Source organism: Leguminivora glycinivorella, chromosome Z (genome assembly GCF_023078275.1).
Source record: "Leguminivora glycinivorella isolate SPB_JAAS2020 chromosome Z, LegGlyc_1.1, whole genome shotgun sequence".
Classification (NCBI taxonomy): domain Eukaryota; kingdom Metazoa; phylum Arthropoda; class Insecta; order Lepidoptera; family Tortricidae; genus Leguminivora; species Leguminivora glycinivorella.
In genome coordinates this window covers 16,317,352-16,339,444 of record NC_062998.1, presented here as the reverse complement: position 1 = coordinate 16,339,444, position 22,093 = coordinate 16,317,352, and the positions used below count along the sequence as shown (strand labels likewise).

The window sequence follows — 22,093 nt, the reverse complement described above, 5'->3', positions numbered from 1 at the left end:
ATTTATTTGTCTACCCCGAACATTTATATAAATTAATATCGGGTAGTTTTGTGTTGTTTACATCTCCGGTGACATTTTGCTGGGACGTCAGTCTTCCGCGACCACGGCCAGTGCAACCTGGCCGAAACGTTGGGAAAAAAGGTAAAAATAATGTTAATTAATCGCGTTCGACCTGTATGTGACTTTAAATATGTGTACAAAGCGCGAGAACTTACATACATACATACATACATACATGAATACAATCACGCCTGTATCCCATGAAGGGGTAGGCAGAGCACATGAAACTACTAAAGTATCAGTGCCACTCTTAACTGCGCGAGAACTTAAAGTGTTATATCATTAAACATCTTGATAAGGGATAGGGATAGGGATAGGGATAGGGATAGCGATAGGGATAGCGATAGCGATAGCGATAGCGATAGCGATAGCGTTAGCGATAGCGATACGGATACGGATACGGATACGGATAATATGGGTATCATTAGAGGGATACGGATAATCGGTCGGCGGTCTCTTACAATCAATGTGCTCTAAGACGATCGTTGTTTGCTTGCTTGAAGATTACGTTTGCGATAAGTATAAGCAAAATGTAAAAAATTGTAAGGGATAATAGAAAAAAAGTACTTTTTACCCACCGATCATAGTGACGAAATACGGGCTATGTGGGATGTTTATAAAGGTTTCCCCAGCGTATATAGAATTACCTACGCTGTGGTCGATGTGTAATATTTCTACAATCATTGCAAGCAAAAGTATTATGTGCAATCGAACTAATCGCAGATAAATATACCTACAGAGAAACCTACGGTCCCTACGGATCCAAATGAAAATCTTAATGAATACTTTTATTACGCGGGCGAAGCCGCGGGTAAAAGCTAGTATACAATATACAAATAAATTATATAGCATACAAACATACAATCACGCCTGTGTCCCATGAAGGGGTAGGCAGAGCACATGAAACTACTCAGGTTTCAGTGCCACTCTTGGCAAATAAGGGGTTGAAAGAAAACGAAACTGTGACATTGCAGTGACAGGTTGCCAGCCTCTCGCCTACGCCACAATTTAACCCATATCCCACAGTCGCCTTCTACGACACCCACGGGAAGAAAGGGGGAGGTGAAATTCTTAACCCGTCACCACACGGGCATTACCGCACGTGCCAGTATTGATACACGAGCAAGCGAAAGATTTCAATATTGAACCGCGAGCGTAGCGAGTGGTTCAAAAAGTGGAATCTTGAGCGTTGCGAGGGTTTCAAGGCTCGTAAGGTTAAACAAACTTTGCCACCGAGTGAAACACAAAATTATATAGGTACATAGAAAATATCTCACAAATAATTGCATCTTGCACATCACACAAATAATTGTCCTTACCGGGATTCGAACCCAGGACCGCGGCTTAGTAGCAGTCACTACGCGCTATGATAGGTAGAACTAAGAACAAGTCAAATGCAAAACGGATAAACAGGGCATTAGGAACCGCCCGCAGAGAGCGCTGCGCTAAAATTCTGCTTTAAGAAGAGTCCTGCTGAATTACATTCTTAGATGAGCCTTTTTTTAACCGACTTCAAAAAAGGAGGAGGTTCTCAATTCGACTGAATGTTTTTTTTTTTTTTTTTTGTATGTATGTTATTCGATATCTCCGAGAATCGTGGACCGATTTTCAAAAATTTTTTTTTGATCGAACCGGTATAACCCCGAGATGGTCCCATTGGCACCAAGTCAGGGTCTGATGATGGGATCCTGGAGAAATCGAGGGAACTCTTCAAATGTTATAGGCACATGTAATGTTTTTAGTCTATTTTTCAAAGGTACACCAGTATTTACGTCTGATGGTAATAATTTTATGTCGCTGAGCTGATGATGGAAGGTCAACTCCTCAATGGTTAGGAGTTAAAGGATAATTCTTTCACTACTGTACATGTATTCGGACTGATACATATAATATCACTAGGAACCACTAAAAATCAACAAATAAATAAACTTTTTAACAAAAAATAAAACCGCCTTCAAAAATAAGCGCGTTACAAAACACGGAGAAACTAAAAAGCCAAAAATAATAAACCTTTCAATTCAGATTTCTTATCGTATTGCAATAAGCTAAACATCCAAATTATAAACAAATCAATTATTTTTGGAGTCGGTACCAGCCTGTGTATGGTTAGGTGGGGCAAACAGGCAATAGCAAGGCGACGAACAGGTCTGGTACCGACTACAAAAATAATTGATTTGTTTATAATTTGGATGTTTAGCTTATTGCAATACGATAAGAAATCTGAATTGAAAGGTTTATTATTTTTGGCTTTTTAGTTTCTCCGTGTTTTGTAACGCGCTTATTTTTAAAAAAAAAGGTAGATCCATTACTCATACAGATACGCCTCCATGTAGTCGTTATACGTACCTATGATAGTGCAGGCCCCGTAGCTGTATGGAATTTCTGCGACGCGAAACGACGAAACGCCGCGAAAGGTAGTCTGGCTCTGTCGCGCCAATACGCAAGAGCGATAGAGATAGATATCTACTAGCGTTTCGATTCGTGAGCGTTTGTTCCATTCGGCTACGCACGCAGAGTTCATATCGCCACGACTCGTATGTTATTTAATAATAGGTATTTAGATTTACACATACATCAAAATCGATTTATTAATTACAATCTTATCTTAGTTACAGATAACTTTTTATTATAATCTAATTTGAGTGTTAATGGTGGTTATAAGGAAACGAAAGTTTGTTCCCAAACATTAGATCGTCTGATGCGCCGTGAGAGGCATAACTTCCAGGTTGATGAGGAGCTAATACTTATTACAAGTTTGGTAAAAGTTGGCGAAAGCCTTGGGAGCCCGGGTGCGGGCGGATCGATGACTGATCATTTGTAACGAGGCCGTTATTAACGACGCTCACGGCTTGTCACTGTTGCCAAGGTCAGAAAATGGCAAACCAGCGTGTGCAGTTACAATTTAAAACATCATTATTTTGGTTTAAGTACCTACGGTCAACCCCCGTCTCTTCGCCTAGAATTCATAACTTCGCCTGGGTTAAAAAAATCCATTTACAGAACTTTCTTCCATTCCATTTAATAATATTAAGTCATTAAAATGTTGATGTGTAAACCTAACGCGACAGTCTAAGCTAGATAGTAGTAAATTTATTGAAAGCAACTAGAATACAATACTGGCATAGGTGTAAATATGTAGATCTATATTTACGTGCAAGAATTGCCCTCTAATCTTTAAAATGTCTGGCTACCGGAGATTCATCAGGCAGGTAATCATGGTCGCGTGATAAACGAAAAAACGTCAGGCCGTTCCTATCGCACTTACAAATAGTGTCCTTTTCACACTATTTGTAAGTGCGATAGGGACGGCTGACGTTTTATCGTTTATCATGCAGGCGACCATGATTGCCTGTTTAAAAGAGCGTACTCCCATCTTTAATGCCGGTAGTGCACTCTTCTAGTGTTTCAGGTGTCCATGGACAGCAGATATACCTTACCATCAGACGACCTGCCTGCTAGTTTAATTCCTATTTCATAAAAAAAAAGAACAATACAAAGTACTAAAATGATCATATTTTAATCAATGGAGTCTTACTTCACTCCAATGTCACAGCAAATTACCAACATGGAAATCTTTATTTAAAACTGCCATTGAAAGGAAATAGTATTTTTCTCAAACATGGTATGAAATATTGATGTTATGTGCCTTATAATTGGCAGCGAAGTATGACGTTGCAGGTGCGGCTAGGACGATTGATAGATAATGGAATTTCATACAAACCTTGCAGGCCAAGGCCGGCAAAGTCCTCTTTTTAGGGTTCCGTAGTCAACTAGGAACCCTTATAGTTTCGCCATGTCTGTCTGTCCGTCCGTCCGTCCGTCCGTCCGCGGATAATCTCAGTAACCGTAAGCACTAAAAAGTTGAAATTTGGTACCAATATGTATATCAATCACGGCAACAAAGTGCAAAAATAAAAAATGGAAAAAAATGTTTTATTAGGGTACCCCCATACATGTAAAGTGGGGGCTGATATTTTTTTTCATTCCAACCCCAACGTGTGATATATTGTTGGATAGGTATTTAAAAATGAATAAGGGTTTACTAAGATCGTTTTTTGATAATATTAATATTTTCGGAAATAATCGCTCCTAAAGGAAAAAAAAGTGCGTCCCCCCCCTCTAACTTTTGAACCATATGTTTAAAAAATATGAAAAAAATCACAAAAGTAGAACTTTATAAAGACTTTCTAGGAAAATTGTTTTGAACTTGATAGGTTCAGTAGTTTTTGAGAAAAATACGGAAAACTACGGAACCCTACACTGAGCGTGCCCGACACGCTCTTGGCCGTTTTTTTAATTTCCAAACACAGATAATTGTGACATAACATCCAGGTATTTAGCCAATTAAAAAAAAACTATAAGGGGCTTTATAGATGTGCCGACTGCAACTGGTACGGGCCCTAGACAATATTTGATTTTGGGTGCGTTTTCATACAAAAAAAAATTTTTATAAGCGTGTACGGGGTTTCAAAGGGGAACGAAAATTCGATTATTTTTGCGCTATGACGCACCGTTTAGGAGATACAGCCATCCAAAGTTACTATTTTCAGTAGACTTTATTTATTTCATACCATGTTTGAGAAAAGCACTATACATACCTCGGCGGGAAATGGGGTTGCCGGCCGAAGACATATACTCGTAGACGGCCGAGCGAAGCGAGGCCGGATAGGTCTGAGGCCTTTGTCCCGGCCTCTGTAGTAATGTACTATTATACAATCGTGATATAATACAGAGCTTTTCATTCGAGTACCATGATGTTATTATGGCCTAATAGTACGGTACGAGAGTGAAAAGCTTAAGTATATCACTAAGTATTGTACATATACAATACTTTTTCTATAAGTCATCATTTTCATCATCAATGGACGAAAAATATCATCATTCAAGTTAAAATTATAATGTTAAATAGCGTCGTTCACCGTTGTAACATCGAATTACCTAGCAACCAATTGTTTGTAATAACAATAACCGTCTCTGATTGGTCGATAAAGCGATAGATTAAAAAAAATTGTGTTTCAGATGCAGAAAAATTTGCCAAGTATCGCAAATTAGTATAGAACTTGTATGAATGAAGTTCTATTTTTTTTAATTTTTTTTTTCAGTTAACCTAAGTGTAATGAAATATTATACTTAGTTGACTAAGTGTCAAAGACTATCCAACACTGAAAAGTTGGCACATATAGTTTAGTCTGTGGTGTCCTAATTGACAGATTAAAGTCGACGAGTAGAAAAAAATCTTCACAAGGGACCTTACACATGTTAAAAAACCGGCCAAGTGCGAGTCGGACTCGCCTACCGAGGGTTCCGTACAAACTTTCTCTACCTAGGTAAAATAATCTCATCTTTTCATATAACTCTAATGACTTGACTAGAAGACAAAAGTATAGGTACTAATGAGCATTATTGTGTAAAGCGCCATCTCTCGGTGAATTCGGTAACTAATTTGCGCGACCTGTATTAGTATGTTGAGTTTTTCAGGGATATTTCTTTATAATGTTAACCGATTTAAACAATTTTTACTTTATTAGAAAGAAGATGGTTCACGTAACATCTTGTATTAATTTGAAGTACGATATATACCGCAAGGGTGGGTAAATTGAAAGTAAAAATTTGAAAAGCTTTTTGTGAATTAAAAAAAAAGTTTTTAAAATACAAACACAATTATATTTTTCTTGTAATATTTGGCATAAAACCAATATTTTCTAAAATTTTCATAATTTTTCGTTGGTCAACTTCGGAGATAAGGGGAGGGGGAACGGTATTTTTTTTTACATTTTCCTTCAAAATTCTTTTTTTTCCACAACAAAAAAATTATAAAAAATAGTTTATTTACGTTCAATTGGCGCTCTTTCTAACTATACCCCACTTGACCTAGTAACTTGAAATTTACAGTTTGCCCTCCTTTCATTTTGGCCATTTTCTACAATTAAAATTAATATACTAAAAAAAAAAATCTACGTTCTATTTGTAGAGGTTAATGGCCGCTGTACACACATGGCCAACAGTTCCACCAACCCCCTTGGCCATGTGTGTAGAGGGCTACTTGGCCGTAAGTTGGCAGTTGGCGCTTGCGCTTGCCGGCCAACCGATTCGTGTCGGTTTTTTGTCCACACATCAAAGGATCTTGGCGCCAATGGCCAACTGCGTTTACACGTTGGCGCTTCATTCAGTTGGTCGTCAGCCGTCAGAGAGGACGGTAGTGAAATATTTACGAAAATAATAAGTTTATCTATGTCAATAATAGTCTAGATTTTAGGAAATAAAATAACCTTGCAAATGTTTAATGTATTTCCTAAAAAAGATAAATGTTCTTATCATAATATTAAAAAAATTGTTAATATATCAAATAATTAAATTTTACTACGGGGTTATTATTTTTTAATCAAATTTTTCTGTCAATGTCTATGATCTAGAATTTCCTAGACTTTTCCATTCCACGTCCATCTTTCATGAAGAGCCAATGCCAAGTGATTGGTTCGCCAATGTGTAAACAGCGGCTCTTATCTTGGCCAAGGGGTTTCACAAAGGGCTGGTGGAACCGTTGGCCATGTGTGTACAGGGGCCATTACAATGTTCATAACTATTCCAAATTTCAAGTTGATAGCGTTAGTAGTTCTCGAGATATTTAGGAATGTGACAGACGGACAGACAGACGGACAGAGTCGCACCATAAAGGTTCCTGTTGTATCTTTTTGGTACGGAACCCTAAAAAGACGGTCGAGGTTATTGTGACATTTGTGACGCAAATAACAGGTTTTGACAAAGAAAGTGATTGATAAGCCATAGTTTAGTAGATCGAAGTTGAAGTAGATTCATATTTGATGTTCTGTGACTGAAATGCATTGTAGGTCAATGCAATGTTATTGAATAATTTCTTTTGTTTCCGATTTAACAATAGCATAGTTTAAATATCGTGTAAAAAGTAGAGAGGGGTCTGTATCTAAGCTAGTAAAATGTAGACATCCGATAATGCATAGTACCTAGTTAAGTTATAATGTCGGTAACCTATGTTTGTACGGTTACATCCCGTAATGAAGAGGAAATTGGCATACATGTACATGGATAATGCAATACTTACATAATATTATAATATGCAGCTGATCTGATGATGAGGACCTAGTTTACCTTCTGGGTTGGAAGGTCAGATAGTAATCATTTGCCTAAGCGAACCCCAGGGTCACATGAGTCGTGTCGTGGAGTAATGCCGTGATACCCTAGGAAGAATAGGAAGGATCTGATGATGGAGACAAGCGGTAACCATAGGATGAGATAAACCATGTAAGAATTATAAGCATTTGGAAAGAAAAATATAAAAAACTTGTACCAAAAATGAAATGTTTGCTTAAAAAGATACCAGCGGCATGCAAAAATAGTGATTATTAACGGCATTTTGAACTGTTCGAAGAAATACGGGTCGTCGTTGTAATGCACGCGGAGCGGCCCGCTGAAGCACAACACCTTCTGCTTGTCGTCGCGCGCCCCGCCCGACTTTAGTACCCTTTAGGGGCATTGCATCGTTGGTTTGCTGGAATTGATAAGATTCATACCGGCATCTTGAACTGTTCGCAGAAGTTCGGGTCGTCGTTGTAATGCGGCTGCTGGCCGGGCGGGTACTGCGGGTAGGCGGCGCGTTGCTCGCGGTGCTCGTCGGCCGCGGGCCCGCTGAAGCACACCACCTTCTGCTGGTCGTCGCGCGCCCCGCCCGACTTTAGTATACCCTTTAGCGGCATTATCTCGTCGGTGTGGGGTTTGCTGAAAATGTTAAGTATTTATATCATTATGGATTTTATTATCTGCCATATTTTATTGTAAGATTTTGAAAGAAATATGATAAATCATAATCACTGTTTAAGTAGAACTTTTTAAACGCTGCTAGGCAGCGCTCCGTGGCAATGGGCTCTTGTACTAAGCTGTACCTAAGCTCTGAGGCTCCATCGTAGGACATAGTGGTGTATGCGGCGGCGCGGGGAGGCATGACGTTGCGCTCCTGTACTAAGGTGTAGTACCTGAGTCGTGCAGCCCTGAGGCTCTCGTCGTAGGACATGTGGTCGCTGGTCTGCGGCGGCGTGGGGGGCCGCGGCGGCGACGCCGTGCCCTCCACCACGTTGAGCGCCGTTAGGCACCGCTCCATGGCGTTGGGCTCTGCCACCGCCGACTGCCCTTGTTTTAGCAGCTCGGCGCGCTTCGCTGCCGCTTGGCCCTCGCGCACAGCGTCCTGAAATAAACGCCGGGTAATTGTCGTTATTTGTAATAATAGGAATTTACTTAGCAGGTTATAAATGATAAATAGGTAATAAATGTAGGTACATAAGATAAGCAATTCCCGCCAACTTTTTTTTCAACATGTGATCAGAGTTTCAGACGCTTGGTTTTTTGCCAAGTCAAACATTTTTTAAACGGGAAGTAATCGAATCCTATTTTATTTTATTTACTTAATTTAATGACAGAAAATACGGAATTCTAATAAAAGTAATAAATTATAGCAAAAATAAAATAACCTATCAAAGTTTTGTCACCTACACAATTTTATTGCTCAATAAAATTGTGCATCCTTTTCTATTGCTATAGAAAAGGATGCAAATAGTTTTCTTTGTACTTATTTACTGACAGATTTTAATGGTTTGACAGTGTTTACATAATGTAATTTTTTTTAAAGAGAGTATTATTTTAGTAATCATAGTATATAAATATAGTATCGTTGGCAGGCATTTCTGTATAAGTATAACAAAAAAAAATCGTTTTCACTCATGCTCGAAAAGTGCACCTTTATGTAGTGCGAAGACGACATAAAATCGCATTTTACATTCTAGAGCATAAAGTAGGTACAATTTTCTTCTAAGGCCGGCAACAGACAGTCTTAAAATTCATAATCTTAAAAAACAAGAGTGTGTGTGGACAGTCGCGAAATTATATGTAACTCCGTGCACTCGATCTGATTTTTGTACTGATTATGACTTTATCGAATTATGAATTTTAAGAGTGTCTGTTGCCGTGCCGGCCTAAGACTAAGGTAATCGGTCTCAAGAGACAAACAGTTAAAACATATTGCAAAATTAAAATTGTGTAGGTGACCAAACTTTGATAGGTTATTTTAGTTTTGCTATAATTTGTTAGAATTCCGTATTTTCTGTCATTAAATTAAGTAAATAAAATAAAATAGGATTCGATTACTTATCGTTTAAAAAATGTTTGACTTGGCAAAAACCAAGCGTCTGAAACCCTGATCACATGTTGAAAAAAAAAGTTGGCGGGAATTGGTTATCTTATGTACCTATTATGTTCTTTCACTTTACGACAATTTGAATGTAAACCCTTAAATTCCATTTGTATCATGTTACGAGTATTTAAGGATTGTAATGTCGTCTGCGTATTGCCTTTAGCTCTGCGCATGCCTTCCTAATATCCGCGAAATACTATTGTTCGGATTCAATGATTTCCTTTTTAATTTAAAGTCTTAAATATTTTACTTACTGGGGGCCGATTTTTGAGTCTCACTGTCACTAAAATACCGGTTGAAAACGGTGAATTGCCTATTATTTTCAGTGACAATTTTCTGAATTCGGACGCCGTGAGACTCAAAAATCGGCCCCCTGGTCAAGTCTTTCAAGTGAATTTTATATTTGTCAACCGTAATATTAACGACAATCATTCTTTCATTCTCATTGTAGGTACTTATGTTTCAATTTCATCACAAAACCAGTTCTGATAAACTGTAACAGGTACGATCACATTAACTATTCTCTGAATAGGTATAATACTGCTTCTGGCAGGTCATTTCTCAAAATTGAACCTTACATCAGTCTTAAACATTGGATTGTTTACAACACTAACCCGCAGTTCGTCCTTGAGGTTGCCCTCGCGCAAGTGGTAGTTGCGCACGTTGTCGATGACCTCCTGCGGGAACTTGTCGGGGTTGGCGGCCATGTAGCGGTATACGAACAGGTCGCAGCCGATGATCTTGAAGCGGTGCTTGAACACCGGGACTATGGCGCCTGTAGGTAAATACGTTATATCACCGCCTTAAAATTTACATAGGGTGAATTAGCCGGTTGTCGGCCAGTTTAGCAAAACTACGCATTCAAATGGATTTTCTGTACAACATATTCGACAAAATTTTGTCATTGTATGATTTTTAGGCAAAGAATTTAATACAGTTTCCTTTTGGTATAAAAAATTATGACTAACTAACTTAGTTTTCTTTATATAGCTCCGAATATGAAAAAGTAGCAATTTAGCCGGTTGTCGACCACTTCTTTTGGTTCTCGGCCGCTTGTTTAGTTAGTTGTCGGCCACTGTTATTAGGGTTTTAAAATGAATCTTATGTCAGAACTAACAGGATTTATTTTGGATTAAAACAAGTAATAGTCAATGTCACAATGTATTTTTAGTAATATTTTACATTTAATGAGGTTTATAATGGTCCGTAACGTCCATTTGACACGCTGAATTTGCTGGCAACTATATATATATATATATATATATATATATATATATATATATATATATATATATATATATATATATACATATCTTAAGGTCTAGTTACCCTTCGGGTTGAAAGGTCAGATGGCAGTCGCTTTTGTAAAACTAGTGCCTACGCCAAATCTTGGGATTTGTCGTCAAAGCGGACCCCAGGCTCCCATGAGCCGTGGCAAATGCCGGGATAACGCAAGGACGATGATATATATATATATATATATATATATAATATTAATAAACAAATACGTATATACATAGAAAACATCCATGACATATCATAATAATAAATGACCTTACCGGGATTCGAACCCAGGACCGTGGCTCAACAGGCAGGGTCACTACGCGCTAGGCCAGACTGGTACTAAATTAAATTAAATAAATTAATGTAAATACGAGAAAATAAACTAACAACAACAACAAACACAACACAATTTAACTAAATTTGCTAAAGTAAAAATATTATATGCAGGTAGGTACATAATGATGATGTATTAGACTGTATAAAATCTGGTGTAATCCTTAAAAAAATACCTGTAGCAAAAATGTATAGTATAATAATTACCTAAGAACAAGTTGTGTTGCTATTGTATATTATTGTATTTATTAATAAATAAATGCATTTTTTTAAATAATCCTTACAAACAACGCAATTAATTGACCCCCAAAGACAAATTATTTTGAATCTGGGTCGAGAATATATTGCAGGGCCGACAACTAAATTAAAATTATTTGTTTCTCGGCCGTCATAAATTGGCTAGGCCGACAATCAACTTTAAAAATGCCTGTTCTCGGCCGCCAAATATTTCAAAAAATAAATCAGATTTTAACCAATTATTTCCAAGAAAGCATGTGGCCGGCTGTTAAATGCAATATCAATTTTGTTCAAAATAAGTGTTTTTTGAAGTATTTATTTCATTTGCTCTAATAATATAGGAAAGACAATCGATTAAAAATGACGTCCTTCAAGTCCGTTCTCGGCCGGGGGGCCGACAACTAAATATCTTTGTAAAATTGCATTTAGATACCCGACCACCCAGTTTAATTTAATTATATTACATATTTTGAACATTTAAATTGAAATAACATGAGTTCAACTTATTCACAATCTACTTTAACCTCAACAATGGTCTCAAAGCCACGAAAACAATATTGTTTACATACCTCGAAAAAATGTTGTATCCTAATTTTTTTTATAAAATTTGTCCACCATTCACACTGCTCAAATTGCTTCCGTACACTGACGAGCGAATCAATACGTCACCAAGAAAATAAATGTAGGACATGTCAATATCAAGTGACTTTATGTATCTACCCTCATTTTTTGAAGAAATACTATATAGTTGTCATGTTATTGTAGATTAACTGCGTGGTGGCCGACAACCAGAGGTGGTCGGATAACCGGCTAAACCACCCTACTTACCTACTTACAGTACAGTCAGCAACACAGCTGTGAATACAGACAAAGTGCCAAGAATATGTATATGTCGCAGTAAGATAGATAAAACCGTTATATAGTTATAACCCTAGGAATACAATTATACGTCGTAACATAGTTAAACGAAAGCGATTTATTGCTATCTTACTAGGAATATAACTATAATACGTTACTAGTTTAGTCAAATAGTTATATGACTGGATTCAGTCTAGTGAAATGATTGTAGGCAGGAGTGCGGCGCTGCGGCAGAGGTATAGTTATAACCCTAGGGATATAATTATATGCCGTAACATAGCTAATCAAAAGCGATTCATAACCATCTTACTAGGAATATAATTATAATACGGTAGGTACTAGTTTAGTTATATAATTATATCACTGGATTAAACTTAGTCTAGGGATATAATTATAATACGTCTCTAAGTGGGACTGGAACCAGGAGTCCCGGTTCTTTATAGTTCTATACCAAAAAAAAATCAAAAGGAACCCTTATGTCCTTTTGACGACCGGTCTGGCGCAGTCGGTAGTGAGCCTGCCTGCTACGCCGCGGTCCCGGGTTCGAATCCCGGTAAGGGCATTTATTTGTGTGATGAGCACAGATATTTGTTCCTGAGTCATGGATGTTTTCTATGTATATAAATATGTATTTATATATTATATATATCGTTTTCTGAGTACCCACAACACAAGCCTTCTTGAGCTTACCGTGGGCCTCAGTCAATCTGTGTAAGAATGTCCTATAATATTTATTTATTATTTATTTATTTATTTATGTCGCGACTCTGTCCATCCGTCTATGTGTTTAGAGAGAATAAGCAGATAAGCACATTGAATTGGAAATAATTAACAAATTCTTGCCCTAAACAATTCTTCACTGTGGTTTGTTTGTTTAACGCATATAATTATATCCCTAGGGTTATAACTATACCTCCGCCGCACCGCCACACTCCTGTCTACAATCATTTCACTAAACTGAATCCAGTCATATAACTATTTGACTAAACTAGTAACGTATTATAGTTATATTCCTAGTAAGATAGCAATAAATCGCTTTCGTTTAACTATGTTACGACATATAATTATATCCCTAGGGTTATAACTATATAACGGCTTTATCTATCTTACTGCGACATATACATACTTTTGGCACTTTGTCCGTATTCACAGCTGTGCTGTTGACTGTACTTACATAGGTACCTACATACTTTCGCTTTTATTTTTTTTAAAGAAGCAGGCGGAGTACCTGCTCATGTTTCAGCACAAAAATCGAAGGCCGTAACCAGACGGATAGCCTTAAAGTGTAGTGAAGTAGTCATTATTGTAAAACATTAATTATTGTTTGCATAAAACGGTGGATAACAACATGCACCGAAAATACGAGAATTCTGCAAGCATTATGATTTAATTACTATCTAAATGAATGAATATGACTATAAGTTCAGTTAAATATGTCGAATAAGTATTTTACCAATATAAAATCGATCAGGCGTAAAGTACGTAGGGAAACTGGGGTCCGATTCAGGAGTCTGCAAAAGCATGGACTTGAGGAACTTCCCCTCCTTGATGCCAGAGTTGCGGCGCGGGACCTCCCCGATCTTTATCTGGCCGTCTGCCAAGCTGTACGACAGCACGAAACGGCGGCCTTTGTCCTCTGGATGGATCCACTCCAGCTCGCACAGGTACCGGAGGTTCTGAAGTAAAAATATCAACCTCTATTATTGTGGCTCAAACGCGTACCATATCCGTCATATACAATTTGGACTGAGTTAACAAAACAATGATTTCAACAAATCCAGTAGCAAATTTTTGACATCGACGTTGCAGGGGTCAAGCTTATTATTAGGTATTGATTAAGTTGATTATCCTATGTACTGTCTAAACTTAGGAGGCAATAATATGGTGACATTTACGAACAATGGGCTGGGCATCTACTTGTTACGAGTTTTTGACATTTTAGTAAGAATAGATTAGGCACTCGATAGCGTCATTCAAAATGTATACATTTTTGTTTCTATTAGGTACTGAGTCAGTTTGGGTACATTGTTCATTTTCACCATACAAAGACTCCATTTATGTTCCAAAAAGTATCAATATGAGTAATTTAACGGTCGTTTAAAACTTTTTATACCTGCATTAGTAACATTAATGGACATTTTCAGAATTTGGGACACTCCAATTAGCGTAAGTTGTTAACAAAAATTTACACGCTGTCAGTTTTGTGACGACAATTAAGCATAAAATCTATCTAAAAATTTACTTTTTTGAAAGAAAGAAAATATTTTTATTCAGGACGTTAACAATATTCCTTACGTCTATGATACACATTAATAAGTATTATATTAACGTCACTGAAAAAGGTCTCCCCTCAGCATTTTGTCAAGTTACCTACCAGGTAACTTGACGCTGGTCTTCCGTGGAGACCTGTCCAAGCGTTCTGAAACATTCTGAATATAAATTATCGTTCAAAGTTTATGTAATTCACATAAAAACAATATTTTTATAGAAATTTCGTGTTAATTTATAGTCACAAAACTGACAGTGAGTTAATTTTTTCAACTTACGCTAATTGGGGGGGTCCCAAATTCTGAAAATGCCCCAATGTGTTTTTGCCAATGAAATGTGTTAAACATTTTTTTCTACTCCCGAACTGTTATTCGTCATTTACAGGGTCGTGCATACATCTTTAAAACCCTAATAAAAGTCTATTCCCAAAGCCAGCGTCCGACGGCTTTCAGCGCATGCGCGCAGTATCGAAAAAACTGAAAACGAATTGTTTGGCTCTGTAACCATGGCAACGCATTGTTATAACGATACTGCGTGCGTGCGCGGGAAGGCTTTGGGCAGCTGAGCTGACAGTGCAAACCTTTGCGTCAAAATACAGGAAACAGTGTGAATTTCACGAAAATTATTCAAGAAAACAATGAAAAACTAAGTGCATGGTCGTAGAAAAAGTATTGTATGCAACGGTGTTTAACTGAGTCAAAAAATACTCGTGGCGTTTAATAACAATTTTCGGCTTCGCCTCAAATTGTTACCCACGCCACTCGTCTTTTTTGACCTCCTTTAAACGCCTATTGCATAAAATACTATAAAAGTTTATTTTCATCTCACAAGATAACAAGCGGTTTGTTTCATTATAATTGTTCCATTTAACTGGGTAATATATTAATGCTGGCTGAATTAAATACATAAACTACGAAGCTCGCGCTAGAAATGACCAATTTGACATAGAATAAATAATGTACCTCTTTTCACAGGAAAAATATTATAAAATAAACAGTACAAAGGGATTCGCTTGGAGCTATTTAAATGAGATGAGCAGAGATTGCGTTCTACGGGTAAGCTTTGTGGAAAGTGTAGAAGTTCAAGGACAATGGAATCCAGGTTATGAGTAGGTCAAGTAAACTTTTTGCAGAGTACTTGGGGGTTCGCTGCCGCTGATACGTTTTAGCGTCCAAAGTTATTTACTTTGACAATAGGTTCTCGGAACTTGTGCTCAGGAGCGAAGATGTTGGGAGAGTTTTCTGTATACAGCTGAATATACAGTATGGGATTTGTGACATGATTAGAATATTAATCGCTGATTAGAATATTTAGAAGACTTTTTTAATAATTAAAAGTAATTTTTATCAATTGGCAAAGTTTGAAGTGTATGTGGTAAAAAAACTTTAACAGTTCGTAGGAACAAGTTGTAAAGCTTGAATGGATATTTTCTTAAAATATTATTCAAATAATCAATGAAATCAGGCGTTAGTTTTCGGAAATCCATGTTGATCAAAATCTTTAAGATTAATTTCCTAATCCGCGAATAGACAACGTGCTAAACTTTTTGGCACTTCATAACATTTCATGTTTACAGTTTAACAAGTCGATATTATATGTAGGTTTTTTTAACCGTCGCCTCATATCTCTCAAAAAGGACGGTTATCAAGTCGTCTGTATGTTTTATTTTTTTATTTTTTTTATTTTTTATGTTTGTTCCTCGATATCTCCGTCGTTACTGGACCGATTTTGAAATTTTTTTTTGATTGAATGTATATGCATACAGATTGGTCCCATTTTTCTCAGAACCCAGTTCTGATGATGGGATCCTGGAGAAATCGAGGGAACTCCTCAAATCTGAAAGGCATACCTACATATGGTGATTTTTGTGTTTTTAAAGGAACAGCATGCATTTAGGTACGGAACAGTGACATTTGGTGCAGTGGATCTGCTGATGATGGCCAGAACGGAACTCTTCAAATCTGAACGGCACGCTTATAGTGACTTTGGTATTTTTATAGGAACAGCAAGCACTTTCGTCCAGAACAGTGACATTTGATGCAGTGGAACTGCTGATGATGGCCAGAACCAAACTCCTCAAATCTGAACGGCACGCTTATAGTGACTTTGCCATTTTTATAAGAACAGCATGCGCTTACGTCCAGAACAGTGACATTTGGTGCAGTGGAACTGCTGATGATAGTCAGAACCGAACTCCTCAAATCTGAACGGCACACTCATAGTGACTTTGGTATTTTTGTAAGAAAAGCATGCGTTTAAGTTCAGTTATTTAGTTATGTTTGTTAAGCATATTGAGTTTTCAAGTCAAAGTTTGTCAAGCTTCGATTTCTTATAATATAAACGGATTCATGAGGAATTGAGGAAACTCCTCAAACCTTAACGTTATACGTATATTCATTTGTGTTGCCATCTAATAATTAAAGCATTAAAAGCAGTTTTAAAAATACTTACACATTTCTACATAATCCAACATTCGCAAGTAGCTTTCACCAGAACCCGAAAGGCGACGGTTTTTTTTTTCTTAAAAAATATTTAGTATGAATAGGTAGACGTTTGACCACGATCACACCTGATGGTAAGTGATGATGCCGTCTACGGTGGAGCACGCTTACCTATGAGATACCTATTTACTCTTGCTTTACAGAGACCTGAATTGTACTCATGTGGAAACACAGACTCAGGCAGGGCATTCTACTTGTACTTTTCTTTAGGGTTTTTAGGCTTCCGTAGTCAACTAGGAACCCTTATAGTTTCGCCATGTCTGTCTGTCCGTCCGTCCGTCCGTCCGGGGATAATCTCAGTAACTGTTAGCACTAGAAAGCTGAAATTTGGTACCAATATGTATATCAATCACGCCAACAAAGTGCAAAAATAAAAAATGGAAAAAAATGTTTTATTAGTGTACCCCCCCTACATGTAAAGTGGGGGCTGATATTTTTTTTCATTCCAACCCCAACATGTGATACATTGTTGGATAGGTATTTAAAAATGTATACGGTTTTACTAATATCGTTTTTTGATAATATTAATATTTTCGGAAATAATCGCTCCTAAAGGAAAAAAAAGTGCGTCCCCCCCCCTCTAACTTTTGAACCATATGTTTAAAAAATATTAAAAAAATCACAAAAGTAGAACTTTATAAAGACTTTCGAGGTAAATTGTTTTGAACTTGATAGGTTCAGTAGTTTTTGAGAAAAATACGGAAAACTACGGAACCCTACACTGAGCGTGGCCCGACACGCTCTTGACCGGTTTTTTCTGTTAAGAGCTAGTACTTACCTTATTGGCATTAAGGTTGTATTTGATGACGTCCTTGTGGGGAGGCTTTGGCACCAGCCCGAAGCAGTTCTGCAAAGAGTCCTCCGGAGTGCCAATACCCGTGTGCGGAGGGTACACCTACAAAGGAAAATTAGCTTACATCAATTACTCGCAATATTACAATTCATTAATGTATACTCGACCACACAAAAAGAGAAACCGAAACGTTAAAGCGTCGTGTCAATACACTGCATGTACAGTCGGCTACAAGGAGATATATACCCTTTTTCACCTTATTACAGTGCAATAAGGTGAAAAAGTGGATAATACATCTCTTTGTAGAAGACTGTATAATACTGGACGCGTGGCTAAGAGGCTAACTGTTCACGCTCCGTACCGTATGGTCATTAATACCTCTCTGTTGCTGTTCAGCACGGGAAGCATGGTCGCGCGATAGACGATAAAATATCAGGCCGTCCCTATCGCACTTACAAATAGTGCGATAGGGACGGCCTGTTTTTATCGTCTATCGCGCGACCATGATTGATTGAGTCCGTTTCTTCTCCAAGTTAATATGTAGGCAGTTTACTTATTATTTACATTATATTACAAATACGAGTAAGTAGGTAACTTATTAAAGCCCGCATAAAAGTTAGTTTAAATAAGTTGTTGTAGGTACATTTTATATGTATACACCCTGTTTTTATTGAATTCTGTTAACTTTAGGGGAAGATCCATTACATCAAATACAGTTAATTTCTTTAAGAAACTAGCGTCTTAACTCTTAATCACTTGACACTAAGGCCGTTTTCACATTATCCGATCCGATATCGGATGTCAGAAGGATTTCAATAGAAAAAATCCAAGATGGCGCCTGTAATGTATGGGATATCGGTCCGACATCCGATATCGGATCGGATGATGTGAAAACGCGCTACTTTGAATGTTATTCTTAATAAATTCATTTATTATGTATGAAAATGATGAATTTTTTTGCGAATTTATCTAGTATGTCAGAGACCCTTAAGGATAACATTCAAGTTAGTGTCAAGTGATGGATGGCACAATATGTCACAACAAATAACATTAGGAATTGGTAAATGCTGTCACACACGTGTTCAGTAATTATCTTAATTTTTTAAATAACTCGATAGCCGTAAAAGTTGAGACGCTTGTTTCTTAGAGAAATTAATTGTATTTGATCTAAAGAACCTTCCCTTAAAGTTAACGGAATTCAATAAAAACAGGTTGTATAGCGCGACGCAATTTCTTTATTTCCCTATGTAAATATAAAAAAGAAATGCTACCGGAATGACACGTCCAGTTACCTTGGCGAACTCCTTCGGTTTCTTCTCTACAATCTTCACGGCCGGCGGCTGTTCTATGTTCAGCATCGCTCTAATTATAGACATACTCAGCAATTAGTACACTCTAAAAAAGGTTAATCTACAGCCTTAACTACCTCCCATTATTTCTAAAGATAATATCATGTCGCATTCATCCATTTCCTTACTTATTAAATAACATGCTTCACTTGAATCGAAAGAATTTTCCAAAAATCTGAAAATCTAATCTAATCATTCGTTTTCACATTATCCGATCCGATATCGGATGTCGGAAGGATTTCAATGGAAAAAGTCCAAGATGGCGCCTGTGATGTATAGGATATCGGTCCGACATCTGATATCGGATCGGATAATGTGAAATTTGATTTTGACAAAATTTTTATGTGCTTTTTTGATCTTCTGTTTGTAATAAAAAATAAAATCACAATTCACATAGGTAACTAATTTTTCCCCTCACTAGCTCGGAAACACGTGTTTTGTCCTTTAATACCAGCGGGTAAAAACGCATTTTATCCACTAGTGGGTAAAGTAATTTGACCTTGAATAAAGTCAAATTAACTGCTTTAAAATTGATAAAAGTAGGTGAATCTACTAATAAAGATAATTTACCACCTGTGGAACTACTGGAAGGAGTGATAAACGTATTTTTCGCGTTGTAGTTTCCTCGCTATAGTGAGGGGAAAAGTTTTGTGTTACACTCGGGTGCAAATGTATTTTACTTCTCGTGTGTTAAAATACAAATTTGCCCCCTTGTATAACAAATAACTAATATGTGTTTGCAACAGACAAGTGGCAATTTAGTATGTTGATCAAAGTGGTCACATTGTACACGTACCTAGTAGTTAATAAATTAATAATGCAACATCCAGCATACAGCATTCGACGTACGACGGATAAGTGCACAGGGTGGCTAGCCGAATGGCACAATCGCTCACGAAACGCTCACGAAACGAAGCGCTAGTAGATATTAATATCTCATCGCGCTTGCGTATTCGACGCGACGGATAAGCCAGCGTTAGGTTAAATAATCGATTGATCAATTTCTGAGCAGATTTTTCACTCACTAGTGAAATGTTTATCACCCAGAATATATTTAATAGTTTTGTCGTGGGAGGTAGAGATCTGCCGGCGTACCATGCTTCCAATTTTATCACTTATCCACGTGGATAAGACATCTGTCACTCTCACACTGACATACTTGCCAAAGCGTGACAGAAGTCTTATCCACGTGGATAAATGATAAAATTAGAAGCATGATACGCCGGCTGTATACAAAATTTGTATATAAAAACTCAAATATCTATTGGCAGACATTTATTTCTGTTGAACATATTTCTGCATTATGAGCACCCATATAAGCCAATATATATAGTATAACTAGTATAAGCAATATTTATACCTAATTAAAGTCGGTTAATTGGTCGGAATGACCTTCATCATAATTTAGACCCTTCGCACCACCGAAAAAGAAAAAGAAAAAGGATCGTTACTTACATATATTTCTGATAATTTGTAATATTTTTACTAATAGACATAATTTTATTGAATAAATATATTTATAATACATATTGCACCTTTGTAATAATGCTTAAAGCTTTCGCAAAGTCGCGGGAGTGGGTGCATCCGTGCGGTTGAAATTGAAGGTGAAATCTGCAGAGTTCATAACTAACTACTTACGTATTTCTAGTTAAGCCGCTTGCCTGCTCCGTCCGCACGTATGACTTTGCAGACGCCCTTACTGCTATCTCCGAATACTGTGCCTTGGTTGTGATATAGTTAACAATTAGCTTACTTCTCACGAGGGCAGCATAAAGAAGCTTTATGGCCCTGGGATCGTCAAATTCTTTGGCGTTGCGGACAACAAACCCAAGCCTGCGGTAACAGTCTGCAGCAAGCATTGTCATATGCTCGTGAAAGTTAAGGTGGGAATCTAAAACAACCCCCAAGTCACGTATTGATGTGACACGGGCGATGGGTTTCCACCCCAGGAGATACTGCCTACACAGGGGACTACGCACTTTACTAAAAGTAATAACCGCACATTTGTCAACATTGAACTGAAGTTTGTTTACAAGACTCCATTCATAAACCCGATCAATATCACTTTGTAAAGATTGTAAGTCAGACTCTTCCTGGACCCTGTAAATCAGTTTCAGGTCGTCAGCATAGAGTAGGCATTGCGCATGCTTAGGCACCAAGGCCAGATCATTGACCATAACGCCAAAGAGCAGAGGGCCCAAAATAGAGCCCTGACTGACCCCGGAACGGGTGGGGTAGGCACCCGCAATATGACGTAGATTCGCGACAATCGGTATTAGTTCTCACGACCTTAGTGGAAAACCTCCACCTGCATTGTTCCCTTGGTAATGAAAATCTATTCTTGGAAGTTATACCATTCTGTAAAGTATTGATTTTAAATTTACTAACTCACTATTCATTCATTGATGATATTGAAAACAGTTACCTATAATTTTATTTTATACTCGTAGTTCCTAAGTTTATAAGTCTTATAAAATGTATTATAATATTTGGCACTAAGTACCTACACCTGGGGCCCATTTCTCGAAAGTTATTTTCTAATAATATTAGTGTGTTGTCATGGCAACCCATACAATATGACAGTTCGTGGACTAATAATATTTGTCAAATATCGTTCGAGAAATGGGCCCCTCACACTATTAATATCCGTAGTTGGTAGGTATTATTATATTATAATTTCCAGTAACAATAGCGGCAAATCTACGTTCCAAAATATCCAAAGACCTTTTTTTGCCAAGATCTACGGCGCATACAATCATCCAGCATCAACTAAAACACGGAACCGTCTCCTGTTTAAATAAATCTGGCCGTCGAAGAATAACTGCCAAAGAGAAAACAGGATTTTGAGGAGCATCATCAGGAAAAATCGTCATGCAAGAGCAGGAGAACTTATCTAACTATGGCATGACGCGATCAAAATAAACATTTCAGTCGATACCTGAAAGACAGTAATGAAAATAATGGGCTTCGGTTTTCACACCGCTAAACAGAAACCATTACTTACTTACTCAAAAGCAGAAAACTAACAGGTTGAAATTTGCACAAAACTACAGAAACTGGACTGCCGATCAGTGGCGAAAAATAATATGGAGCGACAAATCCAAATTTGAGGTCATAGTTGGCGATGAACGAAGTAAAGTCATTCAAGAAAAAGGAGATGCATTTCACAAAGACTGTCTTGAACGCAAGGTGT

General features: G+C 37.4%; 1 protein-coding gene across 2 annotated transcripts in view; it reads right to left on the bottom strand.

Moving 5' to 3' along the window:
- Window positions 1-22,093, bottom strand: part of LOC125240866 (EF-hand domain-containing protein 1-like) — a 75,282-nt gene that overhangs the window by 5,108 nt on the left and 48,081 nt on the right. For both annotated transcript variants that reach the window (XM_048149009.1, XM_048149011.1), the window contains 6 exons: window positions 18,844-18,913; window positions 17,537-17,653; window positions 13,443-13,665; window positions 9,892-10,052; window positions 8,067-8,275; window positions 7,608-7,812 (listed from right to left, as the gene is read on the bottom strand). In XM_048149009.1, coding sequence (XP_048004966.1) covers window positions 7,608-7,812; window positions 8,067-8,275; window positions 9,892-10,052; window positions 13,443-13,665; window positions 17,537-17,653; window positions 18,844-18,913 — 985 coding nt within the window. The remainder of the gene's footprint in view (window positions 1-7,607; window positions 7,813-8,066; window positions 8,276-9,891; window positions 10,053-13,442; window positions 13,666-17,536; window positions 17,654-18,843; window positions 18,914-22,093) is intronic.